This window comes from Oncorhynchus tshawytscha, linkage group LG07 (assembly GCF_018296145.1).
Source record: "Oncorhynchus tshawytscha isolate Ot180627B linkage group LG07, Otsh_v2.0, whole genome shotgun sequence".
NCBI lineage: Eukaryota > Metazoa > Chordata > Actinopteri > Salmoniformes > Salmonidae > Oncorhynchus > Oncorhynchus tshawytscha.
This window is the reverse complement of record NC_056435.1, coordinates 42,984,954-43,009,121: the sequence shown is the minus strand read 5'-3', so window position 1 is coordinate 43,009,121 and position 24,168 is coordinate 42,984,954. Positions and strand designations below refer to the sequence as shown.

Genomic DNA, 24,168 nt, shown 5'->3' with positions numbered 1-24,168 from the left:
CATCCAACCGGCCTCAAAACCACAGATCACGTGTAACCACACCAGCCCGGGACCTCCTCATCCAACTTCTTCACCTGCGGGATCGTCTGAGACCAGCCACCCAGACAGCTGATGAAACTGAGGAGTATTTCTGTCTGTAATAAAAAAAAAACTTGTTAGGAACAACCCATTCTGATTGGCTGGGCCTGGCTCCCCAGTGGGTGGGCCTATGCCCTTCCATGTCCACCCATGGCTGTGCCCCTGCCCAGTCATGTGAAATGCATAGATTAGGGCCTAATGAATTTATTTCAATTTACTGATTTCCTTATATGAACTGTAACTCAGTAAAATCTTCGAAATTGTTGCATGTTGTGTTTATATTTTTGTTGTAGACTTTCAACAGGCTGGTCTGCTCTGCAGTCTGCCAAATATACTGTGCCAACCTCTAGTTTAGGAGGCCCTGTGGAACCAATAAAACACTGCGAGCATATGATTTTTGTATGTGTAAATGGGTACAGAAAAATATTATTATTTGTGTCTATCCATCTATCTATCCATCCATTGTAAAACATAAAATATAGATGGCTATGCCTAGGCTTTTTGTACAATTAATGTAGGATACATGTGGCACAGTGGGGGCTCCCAAGTGGCGCAGTGACCTAAGGCACTGCATCTCAGTGCTAGAGGCATCACTACAGACACCCTGGCTCGAATCCAGGCTGTATCACAACCAGCCATGATTGGGAGTTCATTAGTGCAGTGCACAATTGGCCCTGCATCATCTGGGTTTGGCTGGTGTAATTGTAAATAAGAATTTGTTCTTTAACTGACTTGCCTAGTTAAATAAAGATTAAATAAAATCAAAAGTGGCCGTCTTTTCCAGCATCATCAGGGCTTGGGAACACTTGAGAAGTTTATGTTTGGATGACGTCATGTATGCACAGGAGGAAAAAAATCGATTTGGTATGAAGCCCTGCCCCCTATGACATCAACTGTAAAACCTTGGTTAAAAGTCCCCGCCGCCATTTTAACAGGCTCACAGAAAGAAGATTGTAACATCGCCTTGAAACGTTTACACCCCGTTGTATTTGCTTAGTTAGCTAGATCAAAGGCCTTCACAGCAGTCTTTTTGTAATAGTTACATTTCTACCACATTTTAACTAGTTGTGTGCTGTACTTAACATTCGATTGCTAGTTATTTCAGAAAAATAGCATTCGCAATGCCGAGCCACCCGCTGCGCGTGGCGGTTGTGTGCTCGAGCAACCAGAACCGCAGCATGGAAGCGCACAACATCCTCAGGTAACATTACTGGAAGAAAACTAAACAACGACGACATGCCAAGAAGCAAGGACCTTTGGTTTTCATCGGCCTGGGTCTTTTACCTGGCTGAGAGCTCACCCTCCTCGACACAACAATGGGCTTACTACGCAGACCGCAGCCTGTTTCCGGCAAACGACGCATTTTATTACAATACACAATGGCTAACTTCCATATTTACACGACAGAGACGTATACTTATTTATTTTTGTATCAAGCTCAACTAGTTCCCAGTGGCACACATGGAGATAAAGCTAATTTATTTTTCTTCGCCGGTGTTACGAATACCGGAAGTAGGGCATTTTTTTGTTAAGTGCAGTGGCCATCCGCATAGCCTCCGTCAGTCACTAGCTGGAGGTAGCTAGATCAAACTCTGACTAGAACTAGGCAACCAACCAGTGAACTACCTGAAATTGTAAAAAGATGGTGAAATATAAAAATAAAAAAAATAGGGAGACCTGCCATGCATCACCTACAACGTACTTTCAGGTTCGGGATTATTCCATGAAAGCGTCATAAAGTAGTTGTCACTCAACAGCCTCTACATTCAAAATTGAGAAACTTTTTAGGTAGGGTAAAGGTCAAATCAAACGCAGCCTCTACATTCAAAATGTATAAACTTTTTTTTAGGTAGGGTAAAGGTCAAATCAAACACGATCGAGCATTGCTTTGCCTCGACGCGAGAGAAATATACTTGCTTTCTAATTTGTAGCGCATGAAGCTTTTGACGGCGTTGTCGTTCGCGACCAGTCTTTTCTCGAGTCTACGCAAAGCAATGCTTGTTTGTGTTTCGTTTGATTTGTTTGGCCTTAACACCAAACAAATGTATCTTAGACTAATTTGTCATTTTACTGAGTAAATAAAAGTTGGAAAATCTCCATGCGTGGGGAGAAAGGTAAGGAGAGCCTGCCTATTGGGGAATGACGCCTGTGATATGGCTCTTGAGATGAGATTACTTTATTGATGGTGACTGATCCACACATTTCCCCTTCTGTGGTCTATATGCTTTTTGTCTTGCATGTGCTGGTCTGTAAGTAACCGTTTCCCCCCATCATTCTCTTTGTTTATACAGCAAGCGAGGCTTTGAAGTTCGCTCTTTTGGGACAGGGTCCCATGTGAAGCTACCTGGTCCTGCACCGGACAAGCCCAATGTGTACGACTTCAAAACCACTTATGAACAGATGTACAACGACCTGGTCCGCAAGGACAAGGAGCTGTATCCCCTGCACTCTTGCATTCACACACAGACACAACATAAACACAGCCCTACCTCTTCATGTTTCTTTTCTGCAGTGAGTTATTATCTTTATCTTCACAGAAAAATATACAGAATTAGAAGTATGAAATTGTTAAGGGTTTCACAGTGTTTATTGTTGGGAGATTTTGTAGGTAAGGGTGTCCTTCACTAACCTGATCTCAGATCTGTTTGTGCTCTTGCGAACACCATTGCTGCCCCTGTTAATCCAAACATTGGCATGACAGACTGACAAGAAGCTCGCATGATAGCACATAGACTGCCACTCAGGCTAGTCCATTGCATCTATTTTTGAGATGTCTCACATGCTGTCACAATGCTTTTTTAACAATGGTGGTGCGCTTGGAATATTTTACCTTCAGCAGGTTTCAACATGTAAACAAGTAGCCATTTACCCTCTATAACCAGGTAGGTTGATTCGGGGCCAAGAAACCAACACTTCTAGGGAACATATCCTAGTCTTTCCATATCAGGACCTGGATGTAGACTTTAAACAAAAGAGGAGGGCTGGTTTGTATAACACTATGTATTTGACCCAACTAGTTGTCAGTGTAGTTTTTTTATCCTACATATTCTTTAGCCAAGGGCACTACTTTTGTATGTGAACATTCTTTCCTTCTGTGCTGTGTCAGTAAATGCTTTCACATGCAAAGAAGTGTAGCCCCTCCCCCCACTACAGGGCTCTCAACCATTTGCTCTTCAGAAAATAAATTAGCCATTGGAGCCAACTCCTTTGAATAGGCATACATTCATACGGCAACTCTGGAACCCACATGGACCAACCTTAAATGGACTCCTACTCCCTTCACACCTAAGATCTGAGAAAATTAGATATGTTTAAGCATTACCATATTGTAGATGCCTATTAAATCCTATCAGGTCTACTGAAGTACATGGTGGGGTAGGCGCTAGCGATCCATTTGGGATTCAGTGTATTTAAAACATTTCAGTGTTGGAAGACCTGCTCAGTAGTGCTTTGGGGTGGGTATGGTTAAAGAGGTATGTTTAAATGTACAAAACTTTATTTTTGTGCAAGAGATATCTGCATGCTCGTAAAAAGAAAGGCTATATATTAATTTTTAGTGGGAACGCCATAGCACTCCTTTCACTTGCCAAGTCCCTATTTGGGAGTATACAAGAGTGGGACCTATTCATCTCGGTTTTTGCTCTAAAAAATAGCATTTTTTTTTCAATTTAAATTGATAGTTCAAGTTATTTGAGGCCAGTTACAATAAGTGTTATTAGTTACATTTATTAGAAGCTTCCAAAGATCAAATACATTTTGAGTGAGTTTTTGCCTCTAGGGGGCATTGTGTCTTGAGTATTCACAGTGACTGACACCTTAAGTTTCATATGTTTGAGGTCTTGTGTGTTGGTCTTTCGTCTTGCTGTGTTCCTTGACCCTGAGCACCTCAGATACACACAGAATGGAATCCTGCACATGCTGGACCGCAACAAGCGGATCAAGTCCCGACCGGAACGCTTCCAGAGCTGTAAGGACCAGTTTGACCTGGTCATCACCTGTGAGGAGAGGGTCTACGACCAAGTGCTAGAGGGTGAGAAGGGACCTGGGACAGAAGGGGAGGTTGGGGGCTTCTCATGTCAAGTTGTGAAATATCAATTAGGAATAGTGAATACGCTTAAAATAAAGTTAGTCTCGGGCTAGGTCACTCTGGATTCATGTTAATCAACGATCACTATTCTCCCCAATTTCTCCCACTCAGACCTGAGCTCTCGGGAGCAGGAGACTTTCACGCCGGTTCACGTCATCAACGTGGACATCCAGGACAACCACGAGGAGGCCACACTGGGGGCTTTCCTCATCTGTGAGCTGTGTCAGTGTGTGAGTGTCTCTGCCTGCCTGGCCACCAGCAACCATTATCACAGGATTACACTGTTACATTGTCATAGCATGGATATATGGTAGTATGGGTACATAGTGTCACGTTGTTGCTACAGTGGGATATGTGTTTCTGCAAGATACATGGTGTGTCTGACCATAATGATTTGGAACGTAGGTGCGCAAATTATATTGGCGATAAATACATGCTTAAATGTTGTATGAGTAAGTGGTATGTCACTGTAATTCTATTACACTGAGCCCTAAAGTGTATGGATGTCTTGCCTTGACCCATGTAGCAGGTGTTGTATGTCTGACCATCCCTTCCCTCTCTCAGATCCAGCACACGGATGATATGGAAAACGAGATGGACGAGCTGCTGCAGGAGTTTGAGGACAAGAGCAACAGGCCTTTCCTCCACACTGTCTGCTTCTACTGATGCCCATGCTACCAAATCTGCAATATCATATGCCCCCTGACCAAACATGCACGTTTATACACAAACTCATGCATACTTCCATATACACTTACTGATTACCTTTCACACACACATCCTCTGCTGTTGGTCAGGGCTGAGGGGACAGGGATGAATGCGCTCAAGTAGGCAGGCTCATCCCTCCTGCTCTGCCTTTCCTCCTCAGGGCCAAGGTGGGCCCAAGGTCCTCCCCCATCCTACAGTGAAACCACTGACACGCCTTCCCACAAAGAGAAATGCCCCTTTTTTTCAAACACGTCCTCCTCTACCTCTAAAGGAGGATGTTTTTCTAAGTCTTGCACAGGGATGCTGATTGCTGCGCAACAATGAATTTAATTCATTTTTAAGAATGATGAATAGATATTGTTTTTATGAAGTATGATTTGTCACATTTACTCTCGATGGTGGAGAGTAGTATTGTTGCCACGGATGGGATAGAGTTGAGACTGGTTAGGCATGAATGTGTGTGTGTGTGTGTGTGTGTATACCAGTAGTTAATTAGGAATTCATCAAAATAGGGGGATAATGAACCAAATAGAGACCACAAGGTTCTCTTTTGCCCTCGTTTCCATTATGTTTTGATTCATGTTTAAAAACTCAGATCTGCTACCTTTTCAGGGTAATATTTTTTTTCTTTTGAAAACTGAAAAGAATGAAAATATTGTAATTATTTGCAAGCTGAGAGTTCAGTCCAGAGTGCCTGAATATTTCTGTATGTACATATGAATCCATTAAATGAACAAACATCTCTAGAAAAACTTGATGAATTGACTTATTTTTAGTGCATTGCACAGATCCTGGATACACCACTCTGCATGCAGATGGAAGATTTTAATTAACAAATGTACCTTGTAAAGGTTCTATAGCCCAATGACCGCATTCATAAAGATGGCAAAAAATGTCCTCTTCCATCTGCTGATGTCCATGGCAACATGATACTGTATATACCATTTCAAATATGTGTTTTATCCCAGGACTTTTTATGCAGTTACCCATGGCATTAACAGCATGCCCAATAAAAATGTTCAGTCCTGAGCTTACTCCAATTTCACTGACTAATGATGAGCAATACAGTTGTTATATTCGGTGCACAGAAACAATTGAATGGCAGGAACACAGTAGCCTGGCCCACCTTGAGTTGCACATGGACTATAATGTCAGAGAATATTATTTGACTGATGCTGCAGTTTGTTCATACTGGGAGAGAAGAGGAAAGGATGGGAGGGCTGCAAGGTCACTGATTTATGGGTAATGCAAAAAGAAAGTCACCGGAGACCGAACTAGGGTTGAAGTGACATTCCCATATCCTAACCTCCCCCTGTCATCTCTAGTGACACAAATGGATAAATGACCTTGTCCTTGCCTCACAATAGGCCTATAAGACCAGGGTGGTTTGGTTTGTCATGGCAATATAATAAGGCAAAAGCTGATTCTGTGACATTTTAGATTTCAGGTGACTGGTGTAGGCCTACGCTCGTCATGGTGCTATATCGTTAGCTGGCACGCTTCGCGGCGCTGTCCATGGTGCTGAATTGTTTATGTGTACGACCTTATAAGGAGACACTGGTTCCATGCAGGTTAGAGAGTCAGGACAACGTTAAGAAAAAGCCTTTCAATATGTGACACTCTATTATTAACCAGGGCTGGCATTCCCGGGGCCCCAATCCACTCAGGCCCAATTCATCTTCTTCTTGTTTGCTTTTCCCTGAGAGACGTCGGCAATAAAGTGAATGTGTTGTCATAAACGAAGCCCAGCCCAACAGAATGGTTCAGAATACATATTTAAACTGCTGATTGTCAGAGAGAGAGTATGCATACCAGTTATGTTAATTCGTTGTTAATTTATGTTGAAGCATGCTATTATAAACTAAACCCTTGACATATGAATAGGCGGACCTACTGAGCTTTTGGGGGCAAATATGGGGTGGAAATTAATTCAGCCTATAATTTGTTTCTCTGAAGGAGTCCAAAAATGCCTCCGCTATTATGAACTGGATAATGCACAGTGGGAGGCTCCGTATTCTCTTTCAGCTGGGCCAAAGTAGCCTATCCTGTCGGACTATGAGAAATGATAGATAGCCTGACAATGAACAAACACCTGCTAGAGGGAGCTAACACGGAAAACGACTTGATTGGAGAAGAAAACACGAATCGATGATTCCTTGCCTAATGCTAGTGGATGCGTCCAGGTAAATAGGCTACACCAGGAAATGTGCAGTGGCTGGCATCACAGCAACGTATGGATCGCGACTTCGTCCTGATATCAACTGTGTTGCCGTGCTCTGGAATAGCCTAACAATTTTTCTGACATACGCTACAGCTTTCACACCACGCCTCCCCGTTGCACGCACCTCGATTAACCATCTTCGCTGGTGCACAGAGTGCTTTTCAAAAGGGAGCGAAAATGAGACTGGTCCTCATCTCCTCATGTCGCGGAGAAAGGAACATTGGATAGACGATGCAATGATGGGTAGTTGGACACTGATGCTGCATCCATGAGCGCCTTCACTTCAGGGTGTTGTTTTTGGCACAGGTATCACAGGATAGTTCTGGAGGGAAAGCAAAAAACTGGAAGTTTTGATTCAATAGTGCACAACCGCCACGATCTTGATGATTTTGGGGGATTTATTTGTGATGGTAAGAAGAACACCGTTATCCTCATTCCCCACACTCCCTTATGTGTAACAATTGAATCTGTTCAAAGCTGTCAAATGGATATTTCAAACGACCTAGACATCAACGTGGCCTACATGAGGCGAAACAATCACTAAACTGTCAAGGAAAACATTGTTTTCTGGAGTAACTACACTTAATTATTTTTTAAATTTACATTTTTGTGTGTCATCTACCTGAGAACTCGGGCAACATATGCTGTTATGGGAATGCGGCTGGTTTTGTCCCAGTTGACTTCAGTGGTTCTTTTCAGGCTGTAGCGTGTCTAACGGACATGAACGCGCTACTGGACCGCTTTCACAACTATATTTTACCACATTTACGAGGGGAGGATCACGTCTGCCATTGCAACTGTGGAAGGTAAAACAAACTTTCCAAAATAATGTGATTTAATGTTATGCAAAACAAGAGCATACATAAACAGTTTGTTTACAACTACACTGTAAAACCAAGTGTTTAGGATCTGAGCACATAACTAAACCCATTTCTGTAACACTTTTTAAACGCATCATTCGCTGTAACCCTTTTAAACACATGAACACGTGTATTCAGCACAGGGCGTTAAGGTTTTAAACACTTAACACTGGGGGTATTATTTTAACACTGTAGGGTAAAGTCATATTTGCATTCTTCCCAGCATGCCTTTCAAGTGAATGTGAGAGATACCCACCAATGACTCTATTTGATAGTGACAGAGGCATGGTTGTTGCATTCAATCACTTATATTCCTGAAGCGTTCACCTGGTGACTGTCTATGTGAATGTGTTCAAATGAAAAGTAAACCCTTTATGAAGACAAATTATACATTTAATACCATAAATCCTTTAGTTATGACCTAGTTATTGACATTGTGGTTTGAAAATCCTGGCTCATGGGCCACATCAGACCTGCAAGACACAATATGCTGGTTTGTGAAGTGATTAGTAATTCCTATCGGAATCCAGCCAGAGGGAGGATACCCAAGAATTGCACTATTTTATCACCCACAACCTGCACTCAGAATGACTGCTATGGTGAAGGACTAAACAAACACGACTACCTAAAATATCTAAACTGGAACAACCATCTCAGTAATGGGTGCAATAAATTCAAGTGACAGATTGGATTAGTTTAGAAAATGTAAGTTATTTATCTCAAAACAAATGTATTTTTGTCATAGGTGCCGAATACAACTGATCTGGACTTTACCGTGAAATGCTTGCTTAGGAGCCCTTCCCAACAATGCAGAGTTTAAAGATAACAAATAAAATAGTAACACAAGAGGAATAAAATAAAATACACAGGAATGGAGCTATGTACAGGCAGTACCAGTACCAGATCAGTACCAGATTAGTACCAGAGGTATTTGAGGTAGATATGTACATAAAGACAAGGTAAAGTGATAGATAATAATAAGAGTAACCTAAATACCAGAGCAGCAGCAGCAAATTATGGGTGTAAAAGTGTGTGTATGTATGTGTGCTTGTGTTGTGTCGGTCTGCATGTGCGTGTTATGTGTGTGTGTGTGTGCGTATGCGTATGCAGTGTATGTGAATGTGTGTGGGTTTTGTGTGGGAATGTCAATGTACTGTGTGTGAGGGTGTATATGGTTTGTATACAGTATATAGTCCAGTGAGTGTGTGTAGGGTCAGTGCAAGATAGAATCAATGCCACTAGTTTGGGTACCATTCATTAAGTGACATGTCACACTGGGAATGTAGACCTGGTAATTTCCATCATGTACAAGAGCATAGTTCAACATAGTTCAACAGCGGTTTCATACATCGTTGATGTACAGACTGTAATGAGATGATAAAAGTGATAGGAGATTCTGTAGGCTACATGCAGATAATGCATTATTGCAGATGCTTTAACATCACTAGTTCACCAGTGATCTCTGAGGTGAGTCGACATAAACAGAACTGTCAACATTCTTTGTTTATAAATAACAACAAAATGTTGATGGACCATCCACCATAAACAGTGCACTATCACCTGCACACTGTATCTGTCACCTTACCCATATTTCAGCAGAACTGAACAGGACATTTAATTCAATAAATCTTTACAATCGCGTGGTGTTTTGTTACTCAACTGGGTTGAGTTAATTTCTGTTTACTTTCTCGGATAGAAAAAAAGATGTGGGAGTGGCTTCATTATTATTATATTTCCCAGCATGCTTTGTTTCAGGTTGATTTTAAGAATAGTTAGAATAGTTTTAATATCTCTGTTTTCTCATGTACATTGATTGATTAATTGATCTTATACTATATTGATTGTATACTATACATACTATATTGATTGTATACTATACATACTATACACAGTAACTATAAGAACGTATCCAAACCAAAAACCATGGATTACAAGCAATATCCGCGCTGGGCTAAAGGCTAGGGATGGGACACGGACGCGTACAAGAAAGTCTGCTACGACATCCGATGAGACATCAAACATGAGAAAAAACAATATAGGAGGAAGGTGGAATCCTATTACACCCGCTCAGATGCTCATCGTACGTGGCAGGGTTTGCAGACAATAACGGATTACCAAGGGAATCCCAGCCATGAGTTCCCCAGCGATGCAGAACTCCCAAACGAGCTACATGGCTTTTGTTTTTCTGGAAAAAAAACAGTTTATCCAGATGCCTGTGTGACTTCGCTCTTCGTGGCTGATGTGAGCAAAATGTTTAAATAGGCTAACAATCACAAGACCGCCGAGCCAGACTGAATACCAGGGCATGTTCTCAAAGCATGCACAGAACAGCTGGCAAGTGTCTTCACAGACATGTTCAATCTATCCTTGTCTGTAATCCCAACATGTTTCAAATTGACCACCACTGCTCCCATGAGCTCCAATGTAACCTACCTAAATGACTATCGCCCTGTAGCACTCACATCTGTACTTATGAAGTGCTTTGAAAGGCTGGTCATGTCACACATCAATACCATCATCCCAGACAGCCTAGACCCCCTCCAATTTGTGTACTGCCCCAACAGATCCAAAGATGACACAATCTCAATTGCACTTCACACTACCCTCTCCCAACTGGACAAGAGGGGAAATAACTATGTGAGAATGCTGTTCATAAACTACAGCTCAGCGTTCAACACCATAGTCCCCTCCAAACTCATCACCAAGCAAGGAACCCTGGGACTGAACCCTTCCCTCTGCACCTGGATCTTGGACTTCCTGACGGCTGCTGCCAGGTGGTGAGGGTACGCAATAACACCTCCACCACGCTGACCCTCAACACAGGGGCCCCTCAGGTGTGTGTGCTTAGTCCCCTCTTGTACTCCCTGTTCACCCACGACTGCGTGGCCACACACGACTCCAACGCCATCAAGATTTTCTGACGAGACGATGGTGGTAGGCCTGATCACCGACGGCGATGAGTCAGCCTAAAGGGAGGAGGTCAGAGACTTAGCAGTGTGGTGCCAAGACAACAACCTGTCCCTCAATGTCAGTAAGACCAAGGAGTTGATTGTGGACTATAGGAGAAAGAGGGGAGAGCACGCCTCCATCTACATCGACAGGGCTGTTATGGAGCGGGTCGAGAGCTCCAAGTTCCTTGGCGTCCACATCACTAAGGACTTAACATGGTCCACCCCCCGCACAGTCATGAAGAGGGCACAGCAGCGCCTCTTCCCCCTCAAGAGGCTGAAAAGATTTGGCATGGGCCCTGAGATCCTCAAAAAGTTATACAGCAGCATATTGGCTGGCTGCATCACCACTTGGTATGGCAAATGCACCGCCATTGACCCCAAAGCGCTACAGAGGGTGGTGCGGACAGCCCAGCACATCACTGATGCCGAGATCCCTGCCATCTGGGACCTTTATATCAGGCGGTGTCAGAGGAAGGCCTGAGAAATTGCCAGACTCCAGCCATCCAAGCCATAGACGGTTCACTCTGCTACCGTCTGACAAACGGTACCGGAGCATCGGTTCTCAGATCAACAGGCTCCGAGACAGCTTCTACCCCCAAGCCATAAGACTGCTAAATAGCCAGACTGCTAAATAGATAAATCCTCTTAAGGATTATCCCCTTTTTTCCCATTTTTGAGATTTAATAAAAGAGTCTACAAAGTTCGACAATGGCTCTAGCATTGAGCCTATTCCTGCAACCACTGGTCTGCCTGGATAGTTGCCTTGTCGTGTTTTAAGTTTGTGTAATTTCGGTAAAATGTATAAGCATGGACGTATGGCACATTTGCAGCAAAGATATTCATATTCAGGTTTTGAGATAAGGTTGTTTAATAGGGCTCCAGATTAGAGCAAGCCCTATTACATTTCACATTACACTTCACTGACCTGAAGCATGACATTTCCACCTTTAGATTTTGTAGCATAGGGAAAGTTAAGATATCAGACAGGGGAGGAGATATTAATAATACTCTGAGTAAAAAATAATGTTTTGGGATTTTCACCCTCCAGATATTATTTCCTAAAGGACTTAATGATGAAATGCCTATGTATGTTATGTTGTGAATTTGAACATGACATATGTGTCTCTTGTAGATTATTCTGACGTTTTTTGTATGATGTACCCAGTGACTAAATAAAACTTACTATGTCCTCAGTGAGATTTTACAGACGTGTTCAATACGCCTTATTTATACACTTTTGTAATATTTATGAAATGCATATTGTTGTATTTGGTAGCACTTATTTGTTTTTCCTTTGCCTCCAACCCCCTTCGATGTGTAGAACGGATGTGGGTGGGGCCAGGTCTACATAAGGGTGCAAATTTAAAAAATCAACAAAGCTCTGACGAAGGCCGTGTGGCCGATACGTAAGCTTATTAAAGATCAGTGATACTATCAAGAGCAGTGTGCGGTTTCCTTTTTCCTTCATCTTGTTCAATCCTTGCCATGCACCTGCAAATAAGATTGCTCAGATGTGAGTGCCTTTTGAATTTTGTACCATCAGGTTTGAAAGGCCATAATGTATTATTCCAGCCCCGGTGCAATTTAGATTTTGGCAACTAGATGGCATTAGTGTATGTGCAAAGTTTTAGACTGATCCAACAAACCATTTCATTTCTGTTCAAACTTTTGTAACAAGACTGCCAAAATGTGCCTAATTAGTTTATTAAAACACGTCACTTGTCAAGTTTTCCATCAACTCCTAAGGTTTCCGTTTACTCACTCAGATAGAAAAAGATGTGGGAGTTGCCTCATTATTATATTTTCCAGCATGCTTTGTTGCATGTTGATTTTAAGAAAAGTTTGTTTTAGTATCTCTGCTTTCTCATGCACATTGATTGATTAATTGATATTATACCATATTGATTGACTTGTTTGTTTGTGCTCTCCACATCCTCCTTTTTTTGTTGGCACATACAGTACCTTTCTCCCTTGCAACTCTCTGGCCACTGGGGACAGACACAGTTTTACTGTCTAGTTTTTGTTTGACTTGTCAACTAACGAGAATTCAACATTCACGTCATTGGATTTAGGTTAAAAGTTGGGTGAAAAAAAGACTAAATTCCCTTACGTTGATTACTTTTTGAAAATCCAATCAGTTTTCCATGTTGATTCAACGTCATCACAATGTAATTGTGGTTGAAATTATGTGGAGACCACATTGATCCAACAAGTTTTTGTCTAGTGGTTGCCCACGTCAACACTCTTCTTGCTGCTATGGTTTCTCTCTACTGGAGGTGATTCCTGCAGCCCAGTGGTAGAGGGGGCTGGTCCACATGCACCCCCCATGCCCCACCTCCCATGGGGCAGTGAGGCCAGCTGTTAGTGATGCGTTTCCTGTGCTGCCCTCCAGCTGCAGCTGTTCACCGCTCAATGATGGGGCTGACAGCAGCACGCCCACCCAACCCCATCCATCCATCCAACCATCCCACTCACCCACACACAGCACTACAGCAAAGTACATAGAACCACACATGGCCTAACCATATACAGTCTTTGTATGGTAGATTTAATTACTCCCTTATGTCATTGTATCTTCCTCAATGCACTTTTTACTCCCCCCCATCCTCCTGTCCCTCCTCTCTTCTTTCGTTCTACTCCCTCCCCTTTTCCTCCCTCCCCGCTCCACGTGTCCTGCTCCCTTCTCTCTTCTCCTTGTCTCCTCACCTCCCCGCCTCCCCTCTCCCTCTGTCACCTCCCTCTGGGCTTCAGGCACCATGTACACTATGTGATCCCGTATGATGGGGACCAGTCTCTGGTGGACTCTGCAGAGAACTACTTTGTGAGTGACAGTGTGACCAAGCAGGAGCTGGACCTGATGTTGGGGCTGCTACTGGGCTTCCTCCTCAGCTGGCTGCTGCTGTGCCTGGATGGGGCGCTGCACGCTGCCCTCAGACGTTGGAGGGCCAAACAGCACCATGGTGAGTCAGCAGGGGGACACAACACAACAGGCCGTCTCCGAGAGGCAGAGAGACAATGTATGGGGAGCTGGTCTCAAAAGCCTTGCACAGCTTTGAGTTTCAAAAATAGCAGCAGTAGAAAGTTAGTAAGGAATACAGATTTTTTGTTCATGGGGTGGGGGTAAAAATAGGATGTTCTTTGGATAAGTGAGGGAATGTATAGGAGAACAAATGTCTAAAGGTGCAAAGGTGTGATGACTCAACTTTGAATTAGCCTTGTTTGATGAAAACTGCAGTATCGTGGGCAGCCTCTGTTCCGGAGACTACAGTACAGTGTGTAAACCTGTCTATGGTTCAATGACTTTTTATAAGTGTGACTCAGCCATCGACCCACTTTATCACAATATTCCCCAGCTTGCTGCTGTTTCTCTTTTGATTTCCTAAAATTCATTTTAGATCAGTGTTTTTCAGGCTTATATATGACAGTGGGAGCCCCCCCCTCCTCAGATTTCTACATTAAACTGTTGGCACTGATAAAGTCATCATACATTCTTCCCCTTTAGTCTAGTCACAGTTTTTCCATATTTCTCTATCCAGTTGTGGGATTAGTATAATTCCCAGCCAGAGCTGCTTGCCGTGTATGAAGTGATGGAGTTGGTTGGTGTAGAAATTAGTCATGTATAGCTTCATGTCTTTTCAAATGGATCTTTCCTCTAATGCACACACACACAGCATTTATTTGAGTGTCTGTGGTTTTAAAACTGTGATTTCAGAGTAGACTTACTGCAATGTTTCAGTGTCTTGTGATTTCTCTTTCTCCTCTCTCTGTATAGATTTGTAATCCCTCTCCCTCGCTTAAAATTCAGTATTTATCTCTCCCTTCCATCTCACCAATTAAATTCATGTTATTTAATTCTGTCTATCCTGTGAAAAGTCTGTGGGCTTTAGTAGTTTGGTGGAGTGGTCTCGTCTTCTCTCAATCCCCCCTCTCACCAGTAACCGAGAGGTAGCTATCTTGAATCCCAGAGCCAGCAAGTGAAAAAGATGCATGCACACTCACACACAAACTAACTGGAGGACACATCCTTAATCTTTCAATCAATGTCGTACATCTTCCCCAACCCACATCTTTTTTCCTTTACTGTGTCCAGATGCGTTCTCCTGGTCATGGGTTCCCCGCTTCTGTAACCTGGGGAGAAGGGTGCACATGAGAAAGCTAGAGGACTCAAGTGGGAACATGGTGCACATTAAGCAGAAGCTGTACCACAACGGACACCCCAGCCCACGCCACCTCTGAGAGCATTGGACTGGCTGAGACCATAGACTGAGACCTGCTGACAACTGACCAACCAGACACAAAGGCAGCTAAACAAAGACTATTCAAGATATACCCTTCAAACCATACTGTTTCTTATTGCCACTGGATAGAACACTTTAACTGGCCCAATGGCCTTCACACACAGTGCAAAACTCCTCACCGTCCATATTTTTCTTGACTGGAAATGATTTCATGTAAAAGGATGTAGGTAATGGAGGGTCCAGTTAGTAGTGGGGTTAGTAATTTGATAAAAGCGTGTCAGTTTTTCAAAATAGTATATATATATATATATATATATTTGGTTTTAGAATGTGAATTTTGCTAGAAGTGGGGATAGGGTGTATATTTTGCTTGGGGTTTGTCCGTTTGTAGCAGTTTGTTTATTTTGCCTGAATATGCCCATTTTGAAATAAAAATATTTATTTTGCTTGAGGGTGGTCAAATTTTGAGAGGGATTTGTGTATTGGTAGTACTTTGTCTATTTTAAAAACTTGGCATGTGAAAGCTGTACTGAAAGGGGCCTAGGGAATGTATTTTTCGTGGGTGGGTGTCATTTCTTTCTTGGTTATTGATGTCAATAATTACACATTATATGGGGTGTGGAAGAGAACATAAATGCTGCCTGCTCATCTAACTGTGTGGTGTGTACAGTATATGCAGTGTGCCAACATTAAAGAGCCATTAGGAATGGCACTGTTGTGTATGTGTGTGTTGATAATTAAGGGGTTAAAGGTTTTATTTGATATTTGGTCCAGAGGGTCATCACCATGGAAACCTGGAGATGAAATTCCAAGAAGGAGGGTTACACTCAGGAACTCTTTATAGTTGACAAAATACTTCACACTGAACAGCCAGCTCTAGAGTGCCTCCATAATAGTAGCTTTGAAAGGGACTGCCTGTGGTGTATTAACTCATATCACAGGTGCCACACAGGTGCCACATGCTCTTGTCATGGCATTGAAGAGTGATACTGTATGAGGACTGTAACCCATTGGGATCCTGAGTGTTCCTCCCTTATGAATTAGTCTCTAGGGAAGGGAGCGGGATGTAGCACCCTTTCACTTCCCTGCACCTCCCCAGCCCACCCCCGTCTCTCTGTGCAGACATCGGTGTTGTAAAAATTAAATGGTTGTTTCATTAAAACTGACCACTGGAGGTTAACAGTGACAGAGTCCTGGTGTGTCATTACACAGGTTCAAGATATAGTTCGTCACCATCTGTTGGTCACATGATTTTTACAATTATTAACATAGGTGCAGCCATTGTAAGAAACCTGGATTATTTTCATCCACACCATCTGAATAATAGAGTATCATCTCTTACAGTCCACATTAACATCAATATTATTAGACAGTGTTTCCATATAAAGTATACTTTTTATACAAATCATATATTATCACAGCTCTCCAACCACTCCAGGATTGTTTCATGATCTGTTAGTGCCTCCATCCCTCCTCCCCGTCCCCCATCTCTTTCAGTCAGACAGACGTATACAGACAGTCAGGAGGAGTCCTCCTGTAAACCCATTAATCCCAAAAAGCAACCCTCTTTCTTCCTTCCCCTAATGTTAAACTGGAGTCCTATCCTTGGTAGGAGTTTCTGTCCCACCCTCACTGCTAGGGGCTGCATCAGTTTGGGCTACGTCCCCACCTCCGCAGGCAGGGTGATACTGTCTGAGGAAGGTGGGGCCGATTCTGCAGGTAGAGGCACCTCCAATTTCAGCTCCTCCCGCTTGACAGGGGTCTCCGGTCTGCTGTCCATCTCCAGGACCGGGTTGAGTACTCATGAGGCTGTGGTGGCTCCCATAGAAGTAGAGCCTATATTGCTGCTGTCTCAGTTGGTCCAGTGCTGTGAGAGGCTGTGCTCTTGGCCCCAGCCTCCCCGTGCAGCCAGTCCATCTTCTGGAGGTGCTGCCGCACGGCGTCGTCCACCCGAGCATCAATCATGGGCTCCGTTAGGACGCCATCCTCTGAGGAGTATGCTGCCGCCTACAGGAGGACATAAAATACATTAAATTATTACATTAAATCTAAATAAAAGATTTTATCATTACAGTTCTTGTCCACAGAATGAGTCTCACAGGAGAGATGAACATGACACAGCAGAAGGGGAGTAACAGTGACATACATAGTGATCTACTTCCCAGCTCTGCTTCTATAAATAGTTGGGAGAATAAATGGGTCTGGACTTCCTTGGTAAACAAATCACCTTGGGTCAGAATTGCCTGCTGTGGCCATCCCTAACCTTTCATCTATCTATGACCCTCTACACAGGCTCTCCTAACAACAAATCATTTATGTCAAATTGGCGTAATTGGATAATTCTGGTTGTTATCGTTTCAAAAAGCATTGACCTATGAACAACAGGGGAAACGCATCACATACCTGCCAGGCCACGCCCAGTTTAGAGATCTCTCTGCCCGACATGCCCTCTGCCTGCTCAGCGATGTCTGAGCACTTCTGACCATAGTCAAATTGAGCCAGCTTCATTCTCCTGCAGGGACAAACAGAGGAACATGGAGACATAGAGAGGGATTACAGACAGATACGGATCTGAATGACATCCTGTCTGGCAGAATGGAAACAAGTCTGCGTTATGAGGTCTTGTCTGACTCTTATCTGGGGACCCACTCCTTAAGTGTCCAAGCTCCCTCCACCAGCTGGCTCGGTTGTCTGAGTGTTGTTGAGCCTGGTCCAGCTTCCTGTGCCCGGTGTGTAAATCTCCCCCTGCCCCTCAGGCCCTCAAAGCCCCACTGTAATTAGTGACTCAGCATGGCTACGGCTGACTGGGATCCTGCTGCTGCTTACTGCTGGGACACCTGCTCTTAAAGACCTGCTCCTGACACTCCACAGCTAGAGCTTATTTTGAAGAAAAATAGAGAGGGGCCTCCTTCCACCAAGGCACTCAAAAGTTAATGCCCGTCCACATGTGTGCGTGGGTAGGTGTGTGTGTGTCAAGGAATGTGGATGACTCCAAGTATGTCTGGGAGTAGTTAATTACTTGGCATTAGAACTTGTTCCATTATACATCCCAGTGTGTGTGTGCTTGTGAGAGTGCCCTATTTAAACCTGTGCTGCTGTGCTGTGTGGGCGTAACGCTGTATGACTCACTGTCTCCCCTCTGTGGCAGGCTCAAGCACGTACCTGTCAAAGTACACCAGCCTCTCATCAGGACCCGGCAGGGAAAAGTTGACTATCTCATCAATGTGGTCGTCGATGGCCCATCAAACTGCTCCAGCTGTTTACTAGCCAGCACCATACTAGCCAGCATCATGAACCTGGAGGAAGACAACACACCAGTGGGCTACTAGGGTTAGAATGCTGTGGTATTTGAGGAAGTTTGTACATCAGAATTCAGGGTGTTGGGCATAGATATGGTGAATTTAGAGTGAATGAGGACTGACTTGTTGCTCTGCTCTCCAGTGCGGTACAGGAATGTGTTCAAAGTTGTTCTGAGCTCTTCACTGATCTTCTCCTGCAAACAAAAAGACACAAACCTTGAATTTTATTTTCCAATATTTCAACAAGATCATTGTTTTGGTTTTGCTATCATTTCAATACAGGAAGGTACAAATACCTGGGTTCAAATAGTATTTGAAATAGCTCAATTACTTTCATACATTCGAAGTAAGTACTAAGATATCTTATATTTGAAAAGGCAAGTAGTTGAATATTTTACTTTATTTGGAAATACACTTGGAAAGTATTTGAAAATAAAAAATAAATATTTGAAAATGCATTTAATCCAGATATTTGAAAATAGTATTTAAGATAAGTATTTGAAAATACTCTCAAATACAATTTGGTAGAGTACTAATTTTATTTTTTACAAATAACCATTCAAATACTCTAATAAAAGTTATTGTTTTAGCCTGTGTATTTTAAAATACTCAAACACACAGAAAAAGGTATTTTAAATACCAGATACTCAAATACATATGTATTTGATCCCGGGTTGTACACAACACACTTACGGTAGATCTCTTGCAAAGGAATGCAATCGGCTTCATCAACAAACAGCAACAGGCTGTGTCAGACAGGACACAGGAGGGCATTAGCAGAGCTGCACTGGTCTTAATTCGTTCTCTGTATATAATTTCAAGTGCATGTCTGTTTATGGCAAGTTAAAATGTATATTATGTAGATACTTACGTTACATGGTTATATCATGGTTACATTTACATTAAGTTCTATCAATAGTATGATAGCACTGCAAGTGAGGGTAGCATACCCACGGCGACTGGTGTTGGCCCAGTCAAAGACTTTGTGCATGGCGGTGACACCCTCACAACCCAGGGGCGCCATATCTCCACCCGTCATGTTGGCATAGTCCATCCCAGAGTGCACGGCTAGCTTCTACTCAAACCACAGAGAGACAGTTACCAACATAACACCTCTTGTCAAAGTCAAGGTGATTCTGTAAGGGGCCTACCTTAGTGAAGAGGGTCTTTCCAGTACCTGGGGGGCCGTACATGAGGATGTTCCTGTAGAGCCCACTGTTCTGCCGTGTGTTCCTAGTTGCTATGGCGATGTCACGTACACACTCTTCTAAGTTAGGCTGTGGGGAGTGGAGGGAATCATTCATATCAGGGAGATCCACATTTTGTCTCAAAGCAGGGCTGTAAAAACATATATTCACTCTACACAAGATGTGTACACAGCATTCTCTATTAATGTCTCTTTAATACATGTGCTGGGTATAATATCTCCCAGGTATAGTTGTGTTGAGACTGTATAAGGTATGACTCTCTGGTGCTCAGGTGTGTGCTGAGTGTTGGTACTCACACTGAGCACTACTCCCTCCAGGGCATCCTGAGGTTTGCTTGTCAGGCGCTTTGAAATCTATAAGAGAGGAAAAATAAGAAAATGTACCTCACCATCACTTCATAGTACTTCTACATAAGTGTTTAGCTAACTTAATTTAATTGCAATAAAAAATATAAAAATAAACACAAAAAGCATCAGACACAGGACTTCTACAATGCACAGCAGGGCCGCTCTATCTTGGTGGGGTGCTTGATTGCCTCCGCCACAGCGATGCGAGACGTCTCTCTGACCAAAGAGGCCTTACCGAGCCGGGCCTCAATGTAGCGCCCTGCCACAGCTGTGGCGTTCCGGGCAGAATATACACCCACAGCCAGCAGGGTCAGTCCTGCCACCTAGTGGTGTGAGGGAACAAATACACTACATTTAGAGACACTCCAACAACAGCTTAGATCAGATATAAATAAACCTTTAAGATATCAGGTACTTATTTAGGAGTCATTGGCAGTTTACATATTAATGAACATAAATGAGGAAGTAGAGTGGAAGGCAGGTCTCACCGTAGCTGTGACTTTATCCCAGTCTGACACAAAGGCCTGGAATCCTTCCCCAAACACAGCACCTGCAGTCCTGAAATGACAGAAATATACAAAGACAGTCAGGTATCCAATATAGTATCTTTCTGTATGGTCTGTAATGTAATACACTAAGTCTGTCTCACCGTACAGTATGTGCTCTGCTGCCTTGAAGTGGATCTGCTCGCGGATGAGGTCTGCGTTTTCCCGTTCAACACATGCACGTGCTTTAGACTCTGCCTCTACACGTAGCAGCTCATTCTTGTGCCTCAGCTGCATCTCGTGCTCGATTGTTGCTATGTGGAGCGGGTAAATCAGTGGATATAATATCATTATACCATAGCATTGTTGAATACTTGTTTCTTATTGGCTTGAAGGACATTCTAGAGCGTGCATTATTTCTCTATAGAACACATACCCCCTCATTGATCATCCCTTACACATTTTGTGATTGCCAGACCCCATATGGCTAAAATGAGCAGTGAAAATCGAAGCAGAACCATATTCCTGGAGGCTGTGTGACTGTATTATACGGGGTCAGTACCTTTCCTCATAGCCTCCTGTTTAAGCACAGAGTCCTCCTGTTTTTCGAAGGTTGTCCTCATTCAGGGCTTGCTGAGGACACAGAAGAGAGGCGACACTCAGTCAGGTGGACACAGCATTTTCACTCTACTTCTTTCTAGCCTAAACAGGACTGAGTAGATATTGCAGCTAATGGCAGTTGGTCTTACCTGTTGCTTGAGTTGATCGTCATACCTCTGTCTGGCAAGTCTGTCTTTGAACTGTGCTCTCTGTAAAGGGATATGAGGAGACGGTAACCATAGTAACATGTTAGTCGCCCTCTGGTGGACAGATATGTAACCCCTATATGTAAGCTCCTCTCCAGCTCTCATTGTAGCCTGTTTCAGAATTAAAGCTAATTGTGCAAACAATTTCAAGCTCTAAACTTACCGACACAATTGTACTCTCTACAAACTCAAAGACATCTAACAACTACAAAGCAAATGCTTGCTTCTACAGTTTACCCATACCTCTGCATTATGATCCATGCTATGAGCCCATCATTGACTCCATACTCTGCAGTATAATGAATACTACTGCACAATCACCCTTTCTGCAGTATCACTAAACCCTCTCAGTACCAGCTCTCTCACCGATTGATGCAGCTTGGTCTCCTCCCTGACAGTTTTCCTTCTCTCCTCCCCTTGAATACACAGCTGACCCCCCCCCCCTTCAGCTGCTCCACTGCTGCCCCATACCTCTTCCACCATCACACACAGAGGGAACACAAATAGCATGATCAGATATTGGATTAATAGTATAATGTATTTGGTGTCCTACACATTACTCTGCATGTGCCTTGTTTAGTGCAACAGTATCTTGATTTCGGTCTTCAAGAGACATACATTTAATTTAATGACAGTAGACTATATTCAAACTAATTAGAAGTTCCAGAAAAATCTACTTAATGTTCTGGAAAATAATGTAATACAAGGTTTTAAACCTGACTGAATTAAGGTATACAAAATGTAATGTAACTAGAACTATCTGGCAAACTGAACTGTATGAAGGAATACCCTTTGCACCTTTCACCTTGAATGCACTCTCGATCAACTTCCAACATGAATGAAAATGTGCAGCACAACGTTCAATGTGATACATGCCATTCTCGTTTACTATAGTGTTGTCCTACTGATAGCTTTCATGAAGACTAATTAACTAGATAAGGTAATCTCCTAGCTAGTTTCCACTGTTATCTATGTAAAAACACCGGCCGGTGTTGCATCAGCATCACTGCTGCGGGTGCATCGCTCTTTCTTTAATGATTACCAATATGTCTCTAGTTAGCTACTAGTTACACAGTCCTATATAATCTAGTTATCATGCAAGACACTTACTAGACTTGTCGAGCTTCTTTACCGCCTGGGTCGCTCGCTCTGGCCCTGTTGGGTCGAAATTGCTCCATTTGTCCTTGGGTTTATCGCCACCACCACCGGAGCTGCCAACCCGTGGAGGGGGTGGCGCTGGAACTGGGAATTCTGAGCTTATTCAGGCAGAGCAGCCAGAAAACATGAAAATAAACTGCTGGCCCAGGCAGGTGGAAGTGATCAGGCTTGGCAGTCTATCACTACACTTCCTTCACACGCGTGTCATGCTGCCGTCTTTGAACAAGCACAATAAATATGAAATAATAATTTTAAAAATTATCCCGTGCTCATTGGTTTGGGAAAACACTATTCCTCTGATTGTTTGTCCTTTGTTGAGATCAAACATATAGCCCATCCGTAAGAGGCTATGGTAGCCGCAGTGGTCTAAAACGTAAGTCTTATAATAACTCTGAATAACCACACTGGAAGGCCATTTGAGACAATGAATGTGATAGTTGCATCATTTGCGGAGTTTTTTTGTACTTCTGTCAACAGAACGCATTTTAAATTAATTGCATTTTACATAAAGCTTACATTGAGAGCTGTTTAGATTTAAGAAATACATTGCAGTAGCATTTCAGGGAAACCTGAATCTTTTCAAAACGTTCTCGAACAAATTCATTGACAGGAACTAAATACTTATTAACGTCTATGTAACAGTACTATAATTACTTGGGACAGTAGTTTAAAATGATCTTGCTTAGGTGAAGTCCTTTAGTAGTCCGTCTTGAAAACCCTAAATTGAGTCATCTCTCGAGGAGAAAGTGCATCGTTTTTTTTGTTGTAATATTAGCAACAACATCAGAACACTGAATAAGTAGCAAAATGTTTTATTTAGTAGACAATGATTTTCATTCTTCTTTTTTTTTTTACAGGAAAACAGGCAAACACACAATCACACATATGTACATAGACACAAGGCATTACAAATGAAGGCCAAGTATTCCCCCTCCGTCATACGTCTCCTATGAATGCTATCATATTGAGTGAGGTGTGGAGTGATTACGTCAACATCTCTCCAGCAGCCATGATTCAGAAAGGGAGTAATATGGTGGCAGGGCAGCACTGTGTTGGTCGTATTGCTAGTAAGGAAACTGGGTTATTAGGTGTGTGGGCCCTTGCTTAGATAAGCAAATAGGTGGTATAGAGTCAAATGCAATTGCCTGTGGAGGAGGTGGCTAAATCACTGTAGTGTGACAATGCATGAGACCACACCAGGAGGCTCTTTGCCATCGCCTAATGCTGCACCAAATCCCTCCTGTTGCCTCACCCTAACCAGCTTTGCAAGAGACAGGAATGACTTAGGCTCTGTGATGGCAAGGTCGCTCAGAACACTACTCTGTAAGGGGAGAGAAGAGGAGGGATGGACACAAATCTTAGGAGATCCTAGGAAAGGGCGAGAGATGATCTGAGTAACAACAGTAAGGGCGAAGGAATGGGATGAGAGGCTTTTTACAGTTCAGTATATACAATCGTGTGACAACATTCACTCTGTACCATTCATCCATATTTGTTAATAATATTAAACATTTTCAGTGAATCCCCTCCAGCTAAGGTTTTTCTGTTCTACGATAAGTGTCTGCTGTGCTCTGATTTCATATGGTTGTGAGCTGGAGCAACATTGTAAATCAAACCTTGGGAACAAAAATGCCTTACAGAGGTGTACTGAATTATCATGAGCTGGAACGGAGAGATAGTGTGTAAATAGGTTAAGACATATTGTAGGCCAGGGTTCTCCAA

The 24,168-nt window shown here is 42.9% G+C and overlaps 2 protein-coding genes and 1 pseudogene across 3 annotated transcripts; 2 read left to right on the top strand and 1 right to left on the bottom strand.

The window, feature by feature from the left end:
* The first annotated feature begins 985 nt into the window (after positions 1–985).
* LOC112254550 (RNA polymerase II subunit A C-terminal domain phosphatase SSU72) lies at positions 986–5,902 on the top strand. Of its 2 annotated transcripts, none has more exons than XM_024427233.2 (5): positions 986–1,279; positions 2,370–2,513; positions 3,969–4,108; positions 4,277–4,395; positions 4,730–5,902. In XM_024427233.2, the coding sequence occupies exons 1-5, from the start codon at positions 1,200–1,202 to the stop codon at positions 4,829–4,831; spliced, it is 585 nt and encodes a 194-aa protein (XP_024283001.1). In that variant the 5' UTR covers positions 986–1,199; the 3' UTR covers positions 4,832–5,902. The 2 variants fall into 2 exon arrangements, with proteins under 2 accessions (XP_024283001.1, XP_024283002.1); XM_024427234.2 differs by lacking the exon at positions 986–1,279 and adding an exon at positions 1,290–1,786.
* A 902-nt stretch (positions 5,903–6,804) lies between these two features.
* Positions 6,805–16,585, top strand: LOC112254549 (transmembrane protein 240-like). Its single transcript, XM_042324449.1, has 4 exons — positions 6,805–7,504; positions 7,794–7,900; positions 13,657–13,865; positions 14,996–16,585. Exons 1-4 carry the CDS (start codon positions 7,478–7,480, stop codon positions 15,139–15,141), a joined length of 489 nt encoding a protein of 162 aa, XP_042180383.1. The 5' UTR covers positions 6,805–7,477; the 3' UTR covers positions 15,142–16,585.
* LOC112255270 lies at positions 16,519–23,661 on the bottom strand (annotated as a pseudogene).
* Between the last annotated feature and the right edge of the window lie 507 nt (positions 23,662–24,168).

Bases quoted from the DNA above. Each gene is read 5' to 3' on its own strand.
- LOC112254550 (XM_024427233.2), top strand. From the start codon at position 1,200: ATGCCGAGCCACCCGCTGCGCGTGGCGGTTGTGTGCTCGAGCAACCAG. The intron at 1,280-2,369 runs GTAACATTACTG...TTGTTTATACAG, and splicing joins GAAGCGCACAACATCCTCAG to CAAGCGAGGCTTTGAAGTTC. The intron at 4,396-4,729 runs GTGAGTGTCTCT...TCCCTCTCTCAG, and splicing joins TCTGTGAGCTGTGTCAGTGT to ATCCAGCACACGGATGATAT.
- LOC112254549 (XM_042324449.1), top strand. From the start codon at position 7,478: ATGATTTTGGGGGATTTATTTGTGATG. The intron at 7,505-7,793 runs GTAAGAAGAACA...GGTTCTTTTCAG, and splicing joins TGGGGGATTTATTTGTGATG to GCTGTAGCGTGTCTAACGGA. The intron at 13,866-14,995 runs GTGAGTCAGCAG...TACTGTGTCCAG, and splicing joins GAGGGCCAAACAGCACCATG to ATGCGTTCTCCTGGTCATGG.